At 38.6% G+C, this 18,406-nt stretch overlaps 1 protein-coding gene across 7 annotated transcripts in view; it reads right to left on the bottom strand.

Moving 5' to 3' along the window:
- The window catches only part of MID1 (midline 1), a 242,505-nt gene that overhangs the window by 12,487 nt on the left and 211,612 nt on the right, over nt 1–18,406 (bottom strand). For all 7 annotated transcript variants that reach the window (XM_042037855.1, XM_042037881.1, XM_042037843.1 and 4 more), the window contains 4 exons: nt 18,160–18,267; nt 14,940–15,088; nt 11,457–11,584; nt 3,182–3,325 (listed from right to left, as the gene is read on the bottom strand). In XM_042037855.1, the coding sequence (XP_041893789.1) occupies nt 3,182–3,325; nt 11,457–11,584; nt 14,940–15,088; nt 18,160–18,267 (529 nt within the window). The remainder of the gene's footprint in view (nt 1–3,181; nt 3,326–11,456; nt 11,585–14,939; nt 15,089–18,159; nt 18,268–18,406) is intronic.

Here is an 18,406-nt window from a genome sequence, read left to right as displayed (position 1 = left end):
TCAACGGCTCCTGAGGATGGTAATAGAATACACTGCAACCCAGGACACCCCACAAACCTATCCTCAGTTCATCAAAACATGGAGGCTGCAGTGCAGCACCTGCTAATGCCACTTACAGTGACACTAGCTCTCTGTGTTCAACTGCACTACTGAGGTACACTCTGATATTCTAAGAACAGCCTTGGAAAGCCATTTGTAACAGGTGGGATGTTAAATCCTTCTCCAGGATCAAGAATATAATGTAACAAAGAGAATAAATATCCAAGCAGTTCTCTTGAGTAAAATGAGGTTAGGATTGACAGAGCAAGAAGAAATGGTCTCAAATTGTACCAGGGGAGGTTTAGATTGGGTATTAGGAAATTTCTTCATGGTCAAGCATTGGAACAGACTGTCCAGGTAAGTGGTGGTGTCACCATTCCTAAAGGTATTCAAAAGTCATGTGGATGTGACATTTAGGGCCATGTTTTAGTGGTGGACTTGGCAATGTTAAGTTAATAGATGGACTCAATGATCTTAGAGGTCTTTTCCAACCTAAGTGATCCTATGATTCTATGATGTTTGTTAGTGGGCAAATCTCCAAAACCAGTGTAATTTGGAATGAACTGGGAGAGTCTCACATTTTACAAACCCAGGCAGATTTGTAGCATGTTGGCAGGAAGGTCACCATTGGAGGTACTCAACTCTGTATTAAATAATGAAATTAAAAAAAAAAGCTTTACAACATTTGGAAAGGCCTTTCACTTATAATACATGCATGTATTTCATTTGGGTTAACATTATAGCTGTCAATTAAACCAGGGTATTTGCATAAGAACTAGCTCTCTTAAAAAAACCCCAACCAACCAACCAACCAACCAACCAACCAAAAAAAAACCCCCAAAAAACAAAACCAAAAACCCCAAACAAAACAAAACCAAACCAAAAAACCCACCAAAAAACGGGCCATTCTTTCATTTCTTTCTACTCTCATTTAAGGTCTTCAGAGCATTTTGTAAACAAAATTTGTTTTCTCTTCAAAGTTTTAATTATGCGGTTTTTGCAAAGTGATATGAAAGTTCAGACTGCATACTGAGCACTTCATGCCATGCTTGAAAATTATATTGCATCCCTGAAAGCAGACTTATTGATACATATTTTGCTGATCAAACTTTCACCTCTACATGGGAAACCTACAGTGCAGCCTAAAATAGAAATACCTTGTTATTTATTCACTAGTAAGCAAGGAGTAAAATCCCACATCCCAAGGGTGTGGAAATGGCACACCTTTTGCTGCTGTTCACACATGTTGTTCACACATAATGCAAATAATTTACTTGCACAGCATAAAGCCATAGATAAAAATGGACTAGAAAACAAGCAACACACTCTCTTAAGTCCTTTCTGCTTAGTAGTGGCTAATCAGGGAAGCTTTTCCTTCCTTATCTACCTTGCTTCAACTTCTTCAAAATTACTATTAGACTTTTTTATTATCCAGCTTGCTCAGACGTAGAAGCATGTGTTGAAGTTTGTTTGGTCTTTCCAGCAGCCTTAAATTTTGCAGTGTATTCTTCAAAATCAGGCTGTTAAGGGAAATACTGCATGGAGGTTTTGACAAATCATTCATCAAATTTTCAATAATCCATCTTCTTTTTTTGAGTCAGTCTTGAACACTATAATACATTCACAGTATGCTACTTAAAAAATGTGTTAAGATGCCAGCACATGAATCCTCAGATATCCTTTCAGATGGCTTGAAACCAAACTCCGGCTTAGTGATGGAGAAGATGAGAGGCACACAGTAACAGAGGAGTCAGTGGGAGATCTTGGCTCAGTACTCAAACTTGGCATAGACCATACAATTTTTCCACTGACATAAAGTATGTAAACATGCCCACAGCACTGAGTTTCATCAAAGTATCTCAACAAATGTTCTTCTTACAAACAAATTTTGCAAGAAGGAAAGCATTTCTGCCCTGTCTCACAACTAGGTTTATCTAGGTCAGTGCATGTCCAGGGTATTAGCTGGTGCACAAAGGTTAGGGTGTAGGAAGGTTTTAAGGAATAGGGAAAGCACACACTGATCATTTCTCACCATGTTCTCCCAGGCTTCAACAGCTTACAGCTCTGGGACTTCCAGAGCCACTTCACTGCACTTCATTGTTCTCAGTGTACTTTTCTTGCATGATCTGTTCAGGCATCTCTTGAACTCCAAAATACACCAGCCCTCTGTGGCAATGGGTTCCCTATCTAAATATATGTTGACTTGAACAAACTCCACATTTTGACTGATTTGGCTCATTTCAGAATCCTTGTTTAATAAAACAAGTATGTGTCAGCTAGTGATATTCCCATTAAATACACAGGGATCAGGAAGAAGTTGAATGACTTCTCCAAATTCATACTCAAAGATCTCAATGATTGCAGACCACTGAACCCAGAAGTGCTGACTTCCTGACCAAAGATTAGACAATATTTTTTTTTCTATGATGAGTAGTTATTTAACAATAAAGCAATCTAAAATCTAATAAATAAATTCGGTCATTAAAGAAAGTCACAGATTCAAAACATAGAGAGTACTCATAAAAAGTGTGCTATGATACAAAATTAACGTTTGTTAGTCTCATTTTAAGTAAAACCAAGTTACCATATAAGTTGTTGTTCCACTGATGTTTTCTGACTTAGCCTGTAGTTCACTGAGACCTATGCTTTGTAGCCTTGAAGACAGTAAGAGGGAAGGACTTAATCTGTATTTCAGACAAAGGTCCAGATGTCAAGTTTATATAAATGACAGTGGGGTTGCAGCTCTAAGTAGTGACCAGTTCAACACAGGCTCCCACATGCAGACTGACTAGTGCAGACAATGAAATGGAGGTCTTTGAACTTGCTGCATCTGCAAAAAGGGACTTGGGACGCAAGAGGCAAGTCCTGTTAATACAGACAGTACTTGTCCTGGGCTTAGTCTTGAAAAGTTCCCAATACATGACACTCCCAGAAAAGACACAAGAAATTCTAACTGAAGTAATTCTGAATTTTAAATGCTTTTAAAATCATTATTGGTTTGGATTAAAAATTTTGGCTTTAAATCAATCTAAAATATAATTTTTCCTTTTTTTTGGACATAGGAGCATATTTATCTTTAAAGACACTTGGTTTATGTAGAAAGCATAAGGAAACAACAAGAAAAGAGAAGGTTTATACTCACTAACAACGTTGGCTTGTCCAGTGAAGATGGTGTACTGCAGCTCGTAAGAGACTACACTGAACTCATCATCTGATGTCCAGTGCACAGTAATGGTATCATAAGAAGCTGTACAGAGCTCTTCTCGAATGGTGGGTGGGTTGGGAGCTGTGAGATACAACACAGGAGGCACAATCAGTGAAGAATTTTCCCTCTCCCCTGAGATTAGGGGATGTAGTTGATGTATGAGTTTGTAGCGATATCATCCAACAGATTTTCAACAACTTTTCACTAATTCCAGTACTAACTGTGATTATCAATTAACTGTTAGGAAGGAATTCTTAATATCAACATAACCACCTGGGAACTCCAGGTTTTGAAAATATTTTGTATTAAAGTAGCTTTAGTTTCAGATGCCCTAGAACAAGTGATGTATTGGTGATCACATTAGATGGGTACAATGACGAGTTAATTTTTCTAAGATTGTTCTGACCATTTCACCAAACTTATCAAAATTTCATTGATGCATGTCAAGAGGAAGGGTCAACACTTTTTTCAAGTAAACACTGTTTACTTGAAAGCAGTGTTTGCCCAGCCTATCTTAACAGGGGTTTCCATTAGTGGTATTGTGGTGATTCATCCTTCCTGGCCCTGCTCCAGGCTGCACTATGATCTGTCACTCATTAGCAAAAATATAATTTTGGGGAAGCTCCCAACACTCATACTTTCATGCTGAATTTTCTCCATTTTTATTGATCTCTCAGCCATCCTTTCTAATTTAGCTGCATATAATTTCTGCTGGTTATAAAATTCACTTTTTTCAGCATTAAATAAAGAGTTCCTATCATAGCATAATGACTGTATGAATATTACAACCAAATAGTCACCCAGGAGTCCTCTGTTTCTCTCTCTCTCTCTTTTTTTTTTCTAATAGACAGAAAAGATCTCTGTGTAGCAAGATATACAGACTTTTCCCATATTATTGCATGTTTGTTTTAAAGAACTATTTAAAGAAGTGAAACTTGAAGCAAGTTACTTAGGTCTAAATTTTCTTGTTTGCAATCTTTAAAAAGCCAAACACCTAAATAACAAAGAAATGAGTCTCTGAAAGACTGGTGGATCTTCCCACATCCTTGTCTCAGTGGGAGCTTCATACCAAATCATCTTCCCTACAAGCCATATCATGAAAAGAAAAATAAAAAATCCTTGCGCTTAATAGCGTTTCTCCCAGCTGTCACAAGTGAAGAAGGAGAGCACTCAAGCTGAAACAACCAAAATATGTCTGTATTAAAGGAAAAGAAAGGCAACTGTGAATGTTTGTGGTTTAGTTTTGGTTGGTTATTTTTTTTCCTGTCAGCTCTTTAACCTCTGATAGCCACAAATAATAGCCTCAAAAAAAGTGCCTCTGAAGGAATTCCACCTTTACTTTTGCAACATATTATTTTTATGACACATCTATTTTATTTTCCATTAAGAATTTTTATAGATCATGTCTCTGGTTTACTGGTGTATGTTCCCAAGGATTAAAGTGCAGACACGTTTCCAAGCAGCCTCTTTTAACCAAGGGGCATAAGGAAACATTCAAATGTGTTTCATGATATGGCCATGATTTGTGATGCTCTAAATATTGAATCACAGAAGACAACAAATGCCTTTTTTTAACTTGTCAGAAAAACCCCTGGGAAAGATGGGTATTAATGAAAACAAAGACAAATAAAACTCAAATAAGAACAGGAGAAGAATGTAATCAAAATGTGGAAAAAAACGTTCACGGTTTTCTGAAAAGACTTATGGTAATATCAGCTGTGTTCCAAAAATGTATCCTGTAGAACAACCACAGGAGGTTTTAAAAATTTTTTCTTCCTAGCTGGGGCTTCATTTCAAAATTTTCCTGTCTTTCAAAGGCCAAACAAAAAACTGGAACAAGTCTTAATTACAAACATACAAGTAAATCAATTTTTTTTGTCTGCTGGTGTTCAACTAAAATTTTTTTCTGTCATCTCCTGCACCTAACAACAAAATATTTTACTTGAGAAATGTTATTATTTCAACACAGAAAATAAATACTAATTTATAGCAAGCAAAAATTACTGAAGGTTTAATTAACTGCAAACTGCATTTCAATAACACCCAAGCATCTTCAAATTCTTTGAAAATGGCAGCCTAAGTTTGCTTTTCATATGCACACCTGGCCTTATAGCTGGAAGTTTACAGGCCTTCATGTAATGAAAATGACTGAGAGAGGTTTGACCTAAGCAGGACATATTTTCCCTGGCTCTTGTGATTAACCCACACTCACCTGAGACTATACTGCATGAATTCAGCTCTTTGGCAACATTCATTTCATAAACCACTCAGAATAAAACAAATACACCTGCACCTCCTACAGAAAGGCAGGAAAGTCTACATTTAAATGCTTTGTATGAGAAAATAATGTAGCAGTCCAACTGCCAAATTCATCATTCCACAGCACATACTCCTTTAGAGAGTGTAACTTTGTAATGCAATTTGAGATTGACCTCAACCAGTTAGCTTCAGCATTGCATTTGGTAGCGTGTGGTTTGGTTACTGAATTCATCAGTACTGTTACAGAGCTCTGTGCCACAGGAAAACCTCCTCAAAGACTCCAGTGATCTCAAGGCTGCACCAGAAACTTCCCCTTCTTGACTCGCATGTGCTTCACCACTGCTCCAGAGGGGAAGCCCAGTATGCTTCCAGCACAGCAGTGGAAGACATAATACACTTCTCTGTAGAGGATCAGACAAAATATCTGGGAGTGGTCACTGCTTCAGACACTCAGACTTTCATTCACCAGCATTTGTGAATCAACACTCTCTCACAAGACAGAAAAATCATTGCTGAAGGCTGTTTTAGCTCATTTTGACTCAAAACTGAGTAAACACACTTAAAAATTCAGTAACCACACCTGAAATGCCTGAAAGGCATTAATATTAGAAATGAAGTTTCTTAAATTTGCTCTCAACAGTAACTGATCTCATGAGAATAACTACTCCCTTTCAACCCAGTTAGTTTAGTGCACCTTCCTTTCCATGTCATCTGCATGGCTGTTGCTCTGAAGCAGAATGAATGGCTCACAGGGTTTACACACCTGAGAGACAGTTTAGGGACATTGCTTCCTTTCCCCGGTGAATCCCAGCATGAATGCGGTGCCTCCTGGGTGCCTATCGAGATTCTATCTAAATCCTCTCAGCACAAGGTCACAGAGATTGACTAAAACCACCTCAACTTCATTTTGTATGCTCAGTTTCTCTTTCCCTGCTGTCATGCAGTGATTGACTTGAAAATGTTCCTTATGGATTTTGATACTGAGTAACAGACAGAAGACCTAAGCAATCTGCTTGACTTGATGGTGCTAGAAATATCCATATTTCTGGTATGACTGTGAGGGAGGTGCAGAAGCTGCACTGACCCTCTCTCAGATGTTCATTACTGACTCCATTTTGTATCATGACACTGGACTGAACCAGCATACAGGAATTTGAAAGGCACAGTTACATCAGATGTGAATACAAATTTTATGTATTTTTAACTTGTCATGTATGAGTTGGTACCAAGGGCTCAGTCATACAACCATCTAGACATAGATAGCAGACCATGACTTCAGGTAGACCAGGACTGCTCAAAATCAACAGAATGAGAAGAGATTACACTCAAACCATGAGACTGAGCGTTGACCATAGTTGGTTTTTGATCTTTCAATGCTGAAAGAGCTAAACAGTAAGAGAAGTTGTGAAGTGTTTCCAGAAGGAAGTTGTTTCTGTGTGAAAAAATTGCTGGCATATGCTAGGCAATACATATTTCTTTGTGCAGTCATAGCTGAAGTAATGGATGAAGAAAACCTATCACTGTATCAGATGGGATTTCTGAAGTAGGGCAAATTGCAAGGTCAAAGAATAGATGTTCCTGCAAGTGATTTCAAAGTATTAAGACACAAACCAAGCATTTTTGATTCACAATGGACAAAAAACGTCCTTATAACAGTAATATCGTGCAGAGGGTTTGCAAGTCATACATATTGCCTGCATCTAGCTAGATACATGTTTAGAAAAATGATTTCCAGATGAAGAGCTTGAGCAACTGTTAAGATAAGAATGCTTTCAAAAGACATAAAGGCTATATATACAGGGAATACAACAGTCAGATGAAGTTTAAAAGTATTGTTTTAATATACTGAGCTTGATATCTCAATGTCTGGCGGGCAACTTTCAGAAAGATATCAGAGATTTTATGTGGATAGCAGAAGCTTAGGACAGACATCTACGTAAATGATAAGCACAAACTAGTTAAATTTATTTCTTCAGTAAAAAAATAGCCTAGAAAAAAGATAAGGTTGGGGAGATGGAGGGTGAAGAAGATCTGACAAATATTATACTGGGAAGAACCAAAGGAGAAAAAAATCTCCAGGAGACAGCCGAGGTCAATTGTTTCAAAAGCAACTGACAGCAGAGATAATGAAGCTGGAATTTAGGTTTTGACATTTTGTTCAGAAGCCGTACAGATGATAGTTGTAAGTTAGGCTTCTTCACTTAATTCACAGCATAGATCTATGACTAGGATGTACAAATGGTCTTTGTTTTACTTAACTGTGAAGCGTGATAAAAATAAAGCCTAATTCACTCTGTCACAAAGAGTTCAGTTTATGATCTATGAGAATTCCATGCACCAGTCTGAAAGGAGTAACATAAATCTTTCTCTGAAGTTCTGGACAACAGTAGAGAATAATAAAATGCATTTTACTCTTGGGATTATATATATACACCTCTATCTCATATATACCTATATACATATATTTGCATAAATATATTCTAGATGTCTGCATAGGTTACATTTTATGCTCAGATAATTTGGACCTGTGCTTTGCATTTTGCCACTGTAGCCATATGCTATTTATTAATGTGAAGAAAAGCCAGCTAGAACTGTTTTTCACTGGGCATCAAGGGCAGGGATAAAAATGGTTTGTTAGGAAAAACCAGCTAAAATGCTTGATACATATGTAAGTTTCCTTAGACTGCAGTGTGAGCAAATTTTTAAGACTGTGGATGAGTTAGGAAAAAGGCAGAGAAGGAGTTACATAAATGACACAGCCATCATGAGTGATCACAGAAAATATCCTTATAGCAAGGCAACCCTTCATTTTGATAGAGATAAATCCTTTGTTTTCTTCAGTGTACAGCAATTAGGCTGGTAATATTGACATGTGATGTACAAAGGGGAGAAGACCTGAGGGATGCAGGAACAGACTGCTAGACAGAATTCACCTCATATAACGTTACAGATCTAAACCACAGTTATCTGCATTTGCATGAATATATCTATCCTCTGTTTGGAGACAACTGGGAGGAATAGGCAACTCCAGAATGGAGTCAACTGCCTCAACATATGTGCCTCAAAATGAGATGGTTACTTCTCTTATTTGACTATAAAAGAAGATGTGGCTGATTATTTTAAAGGTAGATTGCTAGGTTAGGGCAAATGAGCCTGTTTTTTGTTTTAATTCTTCCTTTCATTTCCTTGGATTTTTATAATTTTGGGGTGAATGCTCAATACGATGGCAAAAATCCTACAGAGTTGGAGAGAGGTAGACACCACAACATTACACTGGTACTGTATAAGAAGCTGAAATTACTCTTATCACATTATTATTGTGTTTTATTTACTTGAATATGTGTTAGACACTGATTGTATTCATCTGTCACACAGTGATAAAGAAATTCCTTGCAGATAAAATTTCTCTTTTAGATATGACAAGAACCCCACAGCTCTAGCAGGCAGGGGTGCTGCTGCCCTGTGCATGCACACAGTCTTGTGCTTCCCAGTATTAATCTGTTCACTTATTCATGGAATCACAGTGTCAGAGAACAGTTTGGATTGGGAGGGACCTTTAAAGTTCTTCTGGCCCAATCTCCAGACAGTGAACAGGGACAGGTTGCTCAGAGTTCTGTCCAACTTGACCTTGGATGTTTCCAGGGATGGGACCTATACAGCCTCTCTGGCAACCTGTTCTACTGGATCACCACCTTCATTTTAAAGATTTTTTCCTTATATTTAGTCTGAACTTACCTTCCTTTGGTTTAGAACCATTACCCCTTGTCCTGTCTCAACAGACCCTACTAAATGTTTTAAGTGTTGAAAGACCACAACGAGGTCTCCTTGGAGCCCTCTCTTCTGCAGGCTGAACAACTCTAACTTTCTCAGCCTTTCCTCAGAAGAAAAGCCAGAAGCCAGCCCTCTGCATGGAAGAGATTACAGTGGTTGGCAATGAGGAGACTCTGCACCCTCACATTCTCCTGAACTAACACAAGTATACCCTCTGCAAACTGGAACAAGTGAATGGACCCAGGAAGTGTTTTCCAGTGCTTTTCTAACAGTCCTTTGTGCCTTTCATTGCAAATTCTTGCTATTAACAGCAGATGCTTAAAGACCCTGCAAAATAAAAACACCACATCTCTTCTGTTTTCAATTGAGCTGGAATGAATTGTTCTAATTCTGGCATTGAAATCAAAACACCCTAAATTACAGTAATTTGTTTCTCTTTGTGAGTCATTGTACGCTCTGAGACTGCACATTACTCAGGCTTTCAGTAAGGGTCTAATCCTGTGGGCTTCTTCAGGCCAAAGATCTCAGTTAAGTGAGGTGGGGCTCTGCTGTGTGGAGAACCCACCCCACAGCCTGGCTCAGAGTACAGTGTGCTCTCTAGTTCCAGACACAGCCAGATCCTCCAGTTCTGTGATGGGGAAATACACAGTGTCACCGACATGAGGAAACATCTTTCACTGCTGAGCCTGTGATGTCGATTGCTTGAGCAGCTTCTGGTTGCTCATGGGAACTCTGCCAGGTAGCAATCTGCTGCAGCAAGGAGGCAGCCCCAAGGGAGAGGACAACACATCTCCCGGGAAATAGGGTTTGGTCCCTGCTTTCCCTCCTCTGGCTGCTCCAGGCTGAGCTCCAGCTGTTCTTTCACTCCACTCTGCTGCAGTGGCTTTTAACCATTTCTCAATCCCACTTCCTCACACTCTGGTGGTGAAGAATGTAAGATGAGGAGGTAGGAAATGCATCCCAGTTGTTTGAAGCACCTAATGCTTCCTGGGGCATTCTGGGGCTGCTGGAGGTAATATATTCAGGATTACGAGGGTGAGTGTATTTGGTTTATGTAGCAAGGTTTTGGTAGTGGCTGGGCTGCAAGGATTATCTCTGTCAGAAAAGATCAGGAACTGACTCAGTATCCAACGCAGATACTCGATCAGTTCTAAGATACACCTGCCAGGGTCCAAAGCTGAGCCCATCACTGGTGTTGATAGTGCCTCTGTGACAGCATTTTAAAGAAAGGGTAAGGAAGGCTGTGCATAGCTGGGGGGGAAAGGAGTGAGAAAATGTGATAAAAACAGCCCTGAAGATGCCAAGATTGGTGAAGAGAGAGGGAGATGAAGTGCCCCAGGTGCCAGAGCAGAAATTCTCCTGCAGCCTGTGGTGGACTATGGTGATGCAGGCTGTTTCCCTGCAGCCCACGGAAGACTACGGTGAAGCAGATCTCCACCTGCAGCTGTGGAGCTGCTCACACTGGAGCAGGTTGATATGTCCTGGAGGAAGCTGCAGCCTGCAGAGAGAGGACCACGCAGGAAAAAGGTTTCTCACAGGAATTGAGGACCATGGGAGACTCATACTGGAGCAGTCCACCTCTGAAGGACTGCATCTGGCACTGCATCTGGCAACTGCTCCACTCTGGAGCAGTTCTTGGAGAATGGCAGCCTTGAAAGGGCCCATGTTGGAGAAGTCCATGAAGAACTGCATTCCATGGGAGAAAGCCCATGCCAGAGTAGGAGAAGGGCACCAGAAGAAGGCATGGCAGAGATGATGTGTGATGAACTGACCACAACCTCCATTCCTCATCCCCATGTGCCACTTGGTGGGGAGCAGGTACAAGAGCACGGAATGAAGCTGAGCCCAAGAAGAAGGGAGCAGGGGAAAGGTTTTTTTCATAGATTTATTTTTATTTCTGTGTCCTACTTTTACAATTAATTTGCAATAAATTACATTAATCTTCCTCAAGATGAGTCTGTTTTGCCTGTAGCAGTAATTCTTGAGTGATCTCCTTGTCCTTATCTCAACCCATGAGCTTTTCATCTAATTTTCTCCCCTTACTGAGGAGGTGGAGTGAGAGGGGCTTGGTGAGCACCTGACAATCAGCCAAAGTCACAAACACAGGGAGGACTGAAGAAAATCCTATCACTACTATTTTATGAGGAATATATAATAGTAGCACCTCAAGAAAAAAAAGTACCTGTAAGGTAATCAAGGCATTCCAACAATTTCTTCTCCCTGGTAAAATCGAGTGCGAAAGTATCAAAAGTATCGTTGAGATTAATTTCAGGAATTAGAATCTGGGAGGATGCAGTTGCCATGGAAACCCTGTAATGAAAAGAAAAATGTCTTTTAGCCCTCAAGGCAAAACGAATTTCATATCAAGGTGGACCTGATCAATATGATTGTTATTGCTTCTCAAAAAGCTTGGCAAAAGCCTCCACATGTATTTTATTTATAAAATAAATATTTATTAAGTTAGGAACTTCTTCTTCCACTTTTATTTTTGAGACCAAGATCTCCAATTTTTTTTTTTTTTATTGAGCTTAGGTCTAACATGCAGTGTCAGGTAAGATCTTAACAAAATATTGGTCAAGCAACAATATACCTTGAATTCTTTTTAATCACCCATTGAACCAAAGAAGAAAGAGCACTATAATTAACTGAGTTCTAAGCAATTCTAACAGATGCTGCATCTCTCCCAACCCTTGTTTTCCCAAGCAGTTCCTTGCTCCAGGCATGCCTTGGCACTGCTGTCCCAAGGGCTTTGTGCAGTCCCCACACCTCCTCAGCTGTTCAGCACAGCACACTGCTGTTAACTTCAAAAGGCACAGGAGGGAGATAAAACAAATAGATGTCAGCATGGTTTATTTTAAAAGGCTTTTCCCTGCAAAACATGTGTGCAGACTTATATTTCCTCCAAAACTAAAAAGTTTCCTTGCCTACCTCATTTCAGGAGCTACATCCACATTTTCTCTGTTCAGATGTAATAATACAAAGATACGAACTTTTCACAAGAAAAATGCCATGAAGAAGCATTTCTCAGACCCTTCAGCCTGGTATCTCAAAATGCATATTTCTGGAGACCTAGATACTACATATGTTTATAGAAAGTTTGACTGGTCTGAGGAGAGAGATCACTAAATCTTTTGCTACACAACAGAAATTGGGCAAATGTTTCAGTTTGGAGGTAAACAGACAACCATGCGTGCGTTATCCGTCATTCATGACACATCTAATCAAAGTATTTTATTGCTTCAATTTAAAATTTTCCCAAATTAGAGTACTATTTTTCTGTAGACAGGACTGAAATGACTCCAGGACGAATGTTGACTAAGGACCACTTTTTCTTTTTTTTTTTTTTTTTGGTGTAATATTTTAGGAAAATACAATAAGGAAAATCAAAAACTGAGCTGTACATCTCATTGTCTTCAGCATAGTTTTCAAAAGCTGAGCTGAGGAGGTTTCCTAGTAAATATTCTTGTTACAGTCAGTTTTCAGCATTGTTTTTCTTGCAGCTGTGGATGTAGAACTTAGTTTAAAGTAGATCCTAGGACCGTTTGGGTTTTTTTTAATATCACCAGGTATTTTTGGACTGTTTGGGCATATGCAAAGGGTGCTCTGTATTTACATGTGTTACAGTCAGTTTTTGAGGACAACAACAATTCAATATTTCAGACAGCATGTTGCCATATTAAGTTCAGAGGATTGAATTTTGTCCTGTAATTCTCCCTACTGTTGACACTGTAAACACTGACACTGTACTTGATTGGAAAGGGTTTTTCTAGGATAAATGTATTTCACCTACTGTAAATAATGCACGGCCTAAATAATCAGAGTGTATGTAATGACTTTGCTTGCGTAGCTGCCTGTTGTGCTTAAAACAGAATATTATACTGCAATTACTTTGAAATGTGTGGATGAGGAAATGCAATGAGCATGATTTCAGGAGACTGCTTTAGCTACTGGAGCTCTGAGCCCTGGTGAGACTGTTACATGAGCAGCCTAAAAGCAAACAAAATGTTGCTCACCACATGAGAACTAAGAGAGTTACTTGTGAGGAATAATTTTTCAATCCAATTTTGCCTCTTTTTCCATTTGCAATTTGTCTGCGAGCACTTGGTGGTTTTTTTACCCTTAGTTTTATTCACTGCTTGGAATGATTCTCTGATTTTCAGGGTGTTCACAGCCATCTCATTACAGACAGCAATCTATGATAGCCAAGAATTAAGTTTGATTGGGCACATATGTCAGCTTGTCTCATTTCTGCTCTCCCAGTGTCTCTCCTGTGATTGTATTTATGATGCAACTGCTCACACTGTTCAAGTTCAAAATGGAGCTTCTCTGAATATTCCCTGGTAGTCAGTTACAAAGCTCTGTGTCTCCACAGGTTTCTGCCCTACTGCTGGTTCTGCTGAATACTGAAAAAAAGGGGAAACCCCCACCTTCAGCTTTTGATACCTGTAGTTTTACTACTGGCTTCAACTGGGATGCCATAATGTTGCTCGGTGACAGAATACAAACCACGGTCTGAGAGACAACATATAACTCACTGCCTTGCCTGGCCTTGCCTGGCTTTGCCTTTTTCAACTGATATTCATGTCTCTGAACCTGTAACAGGCAACCCAGTGTTGCTGGCTTATTTATAAAGTGATAATTAGCTTTGATGAAGACTGATACAGCACACCAGAGTAGGTGATAGAGTTAAAAAACCCCCAAAATATAATAGGAGCAGAGAATTTCATGCTTTGTATTTGGGGGAAATTGGCTGGAAAATGTGAAGTTATAATGTGAACCCGGAAATACAAAAACCAGCTATTTAAAAAAATTAATAAAAAGCCTACTTTTGATGTCTTTCTTCTTTGTTGTCCATATTCTCCTTTCTTTAAATTTTTTAAATTTTTAAAAAAATTTTTCTGATTGATTTCTAAACAGCTGATATTAGAGCAGAATATTTTTTCATCAGAAAAACTCAATGGGAATGTTTCAGCATTCACAGCATTGCACTGAATACCAGACCAAATTTTCAGATAGCATGGTACTTATCTTTGAGATCCTTGATATATCTGGCATGCTGAAGAGGAGCCAGGATCCTGAAAGGAGTAGAAATTGCCTGCACCCAGGGACCCAACACACCAACTGCTGTAACTTCCAAACCCCTTGGACTGTTGAATCTCCATCTCTTCAAGATGCATGGTGCAGGTACACAAAGTTACACACTTCATAATCTTGTAGCTTGCTATTTGTGAAGAATATGAATCCATTAAGATAATTCCCAGTTTCTTCTAAGGCATGTACTTGCTGCCTGATTTCTTTATCAATTTCAGAATTTTTCATGAAGTAGGAATTTCAGCCACAAACCTGTTTTTATTAGTGTATTTAACATCAGACCTCTGCTTGGCAACCATTCTACCTCTTTTACTTGTGCACGGTGTTACTGTTCTAGCTCTTAATTTGCACCCTCTTTTGACTGCTCCTCTTCTCAAAGGGATGTTTTGATTTAGCATTACAGTGAGGTTCTTCCCACTCTGGTACAGCATGAACTAGCCTTTTGCGGGAATATGTCAACTGCCCCTCTGCCTTTGACCACACCTGTGATGTGACAAGATAATACAGCAACTATGACAATCCAGCTGCCTTAAAGTGTGATTTTCCTTTTCATTGAGAGGAGTGTCTCCTTTACCTTTCAGTGATGTTTTTAGCTGTTTGCAGGAAGCGAGCGTGATCATTCTCCTTCAGCGACTGCTCAGCCTGAGAGATGAGGGATGTCGAGCGCTCGATGCACTGTTTGCAGTTTGCAATCTGCTGAGCCAGTTTTCTCAACCTCACCACCTTGAGTGGAAACACAGGAAAGCAGTCATGTCTCTAAGGTCACAAATCATGACTGAGTTTGCAATTCAGAAGCAAAGCTGGGCAAAGGAGCAGTTAGGATGAATGGCTTTGGTGACAAGAGCTTCTTTCACACAAGCTTTGTGGTGAACTCCATCTAGCCATGTAATATTTTTAATAAGGGACAGGCACAGCCTTTCTGCCTAAATATTTTCCACATGGAAAACAACAGGAGAGAGCCAAAACAAGCACAGCTGGCCTATTTTCCAGCAGAAGGAACGTCATTTCCTGGTAATTTCTGCTTACATGATAACTAAGGGCTATTTAGATAACCATTTCCCTGAAATTATGAGATCTGTGTTAGAGGCTACTTATAGATTAACTACTGTTTTTCTATTACTTAGGTAAGCTTCATAACAAAAAAAATCTGAAAATAAATCTTAACAGAAAAAGACTTCAATTCTATTAACAATACATGCCTGACCTTCTCATTATGTGCTTTTAGTAAAACAGGGTGTTTTCTTGCTGGATATTTTTAACTGGACAAAAGCACAGTAGTGTAGGAGAGCTGATTATTATTACTGCAAACATACGTGCTGGAGATAAACACAGTAGATGTGACTGTAATCATTAGCTGAAAGGTTAAGGAAGGGCACAGTCCTCCGTTTAAAGACAATGTTGGCTAACAAAACTTTCAGGAACTACAATAGTTCCTGAAAGTCCTTCCCTTTGTTATCACATCAGGATCATAGTTTTAACAGGAGTAAGAAATAGGAAGGAAATTAAATAATTCTGGAGTTTAGAAAGGCACATTAAGACCCAGTTACATGCAAAATGAGGAAACTAACAACCAGGTGGGTTGGCAGAAATATCCAAATTTATAATCAAGATAACATTCCCAATCTCAGGAATTAGGGCACAAACTAATGAAGTTGCTGAGTTGTCTTTCAGATATATTGGCATCCTAAGCAGTGATGAGGGTATCTTAGTGCATGTATCTGACAACAGAAACAAGTAGCAAAATAGACATTCTTGAAAAACTTTCCAAATAAGATACTGGCCAAATGATTTGTGTCATGTAACATTTGTATCTCTTTAAAGATAGAAAGAAAAAAAGAGGAGAAAATGTTTGGAATGCACAGATTTTGGTACTGCTAATGATTTGATCAGCTTCTAGGATGAACTAGTTCCATAATATTTCCTGTAACTGGGCATTTTCAGAGATTACAATTCAGTCTACACCAGTGCAACCAGGGAAAGGCTCACTTCCACTTTTTTTAAAAAAATTATCTATTTATTTACTAATTAATTAACAAGCAAACAGTGAAATGAAATAAATGTTAACTTGTGAATTTTTTGCACTAGAAGGCATGCCATGATTTGTGATGTCTATATATGAACTATATTTTTGACTTGATTGATTCTTTTTTATATCTTCAAGAAGATGAAGATGATAAATTGAAAAAGGAAGAGTCTCATCTCACTCACTCCCCACCCACTTCTGCAATGGTAGGAATGACATCTGCCCTAGGATTATCTTACCTAGTTGATATTTCCTTCTTTCCTGTCACATCTTCTGTGGGTTTTTATCAGGTTTGTGTGATAGGCGAGGTTAAGCATGGAGCTGCACAGGGTTTTCAAACTTGTGTAACTGAATCTGCAGCCTTGCAGGCACAGCTAGAACCTAGTATGTGAGTGTTTCCAGCTCTGTAGCCACACCTACAGTCCTACAGAGAAATTTGTCTTGCTCTACCTTCCAGAAAGACCCTTAGCCATAGGTCCCCTTAAAGGAAGATACCTTGGGCAGAATTTCCTGTGGCTTTTCACATGGGTCTCTTGAGACCCTGAAATCTTTCAACATATACCCCATTTGAGTCAAAGCATTCCAGATCTTAACTGGACCTCCACTGATATAACTTTCAGTTCAACAAAACAGAACAAAGAACAGGGACAGATTCTGATAACATCTCTATTCAAATAAATTTGGAGTCAATTGTATTAAAAATCTTCCATGCTAGTGGAAATTAGAATATATCTTTGCAAGCAACAGAGTAAGTTTTCTACTTCATTGGCAGCACATCTGGTCTCTCTGCATAGAGAAACACAGCTGAAACAAAAACGAAGAAGGCCATCTACTTCATTTGAAGGGGATTATATTTTGTTAACAGCATGAGGAAATTCAGGTTTTGTCACACAGTGTACGGGACCTGTGGTTTCAAACGTGTATAAGTTAGCCCTTGCCTACAGGCCTTTCATTTCAAGTTAATTGGAATATCTTGACAGCCACATGAACCATTTAACCTGCGCTTGACATTATTCCTTTGCTGAGCTTTTCCCACACAAGAAGAATGAATATCTGGCTTAGTTAGTTTAGGAGTTAAACAGTAAACACCTTGTATGTAGAAAATAAAAACATAAATTCAACTCTAACGCATTTATGAATTAACAGTTAGCTAGCAAAAGATGTTGAAACTTCAATATCAGAGATTTTTCCTGCTCAATGTGTTTGCTACTCATAATCATGGAACTTCAGGACTTAGAAATGCACACCTAATTTAATTTCTTGCACACTTTTGAATATATTTTTTTGTAAATAAGTTAAGACTTCTTATTCTCACAAATGGCAATGACTGGAAAAAAATTTTTATGCAATAGTATTTGAATAAACAATTGAAGTACCTAGGGAAAAAAAAAAGATAATTGCAAGACGATTCTATATGCTGTGACATTTTGTTAAAGTTAAAACTTTGGGGGAAATACTGTCAGGCACATAACAGAGTGAAGGAAACATTAAGTGGACATAATTTAATTGTCATTTAGCCTTCATGACCACATTTCTGGTTTTATCCTTAAAATCTGTAATCACCTGTAGTGAAAGAAATTCCAAATAAACAGTTGAGGTCTAGCATACTAATTTTCAAGGATTTCATTCTTCTTTACATGAAAGTAGCAGTAGCCAAGGACTACACAAGGACTTTCACAAATTTCTGCTAATAATATCTGCAGTAAAAAAAGCTGCAATCAAAAGGAAACAGTGTTGACCCACTTGTGATCTAAAGAATTAAAGCTTTTACCTTTCCTTCCTTGATTTTGGTTCCAATTATTTGTCGTCTTTGCTGGATTATTTCAATGAGTTGGTCACATTCTTCCATTAGCTTGGTTTCTTGGCGGGAGGCATTTACCTACGAAGTAAAACATTATGATTAGCAAAACCTTTTTTTGACATTTTCCTTTTCCATTTTCTAATTTAAAAATCGCAATTTCTAAAATGTTTGGGTTGGCTTTTTTTTGCTCTTTTCCATGTATGATCTGTGTTATTTT

The sequence above is a fragment of the Corvus kubaryi genome, unplaced genomic scaffold, assembly GCF_017639235.1.
Source record: "Corvus kubaryi isolate FWS band 111438036 unplaced genomic scaffold, C.kubaryi_AGA036_p1.0 133, whole genome shotgun sequence".
NCBI classification, from domain to species: Eukaryota; Metazoa; Chordata; class Aves; order Passeriformes; family Corvidae; genus Corvus; species Corvus kubaryi.
This window is presented reverse-complemented; position numbering and strand designations above follow the sequence as displayed.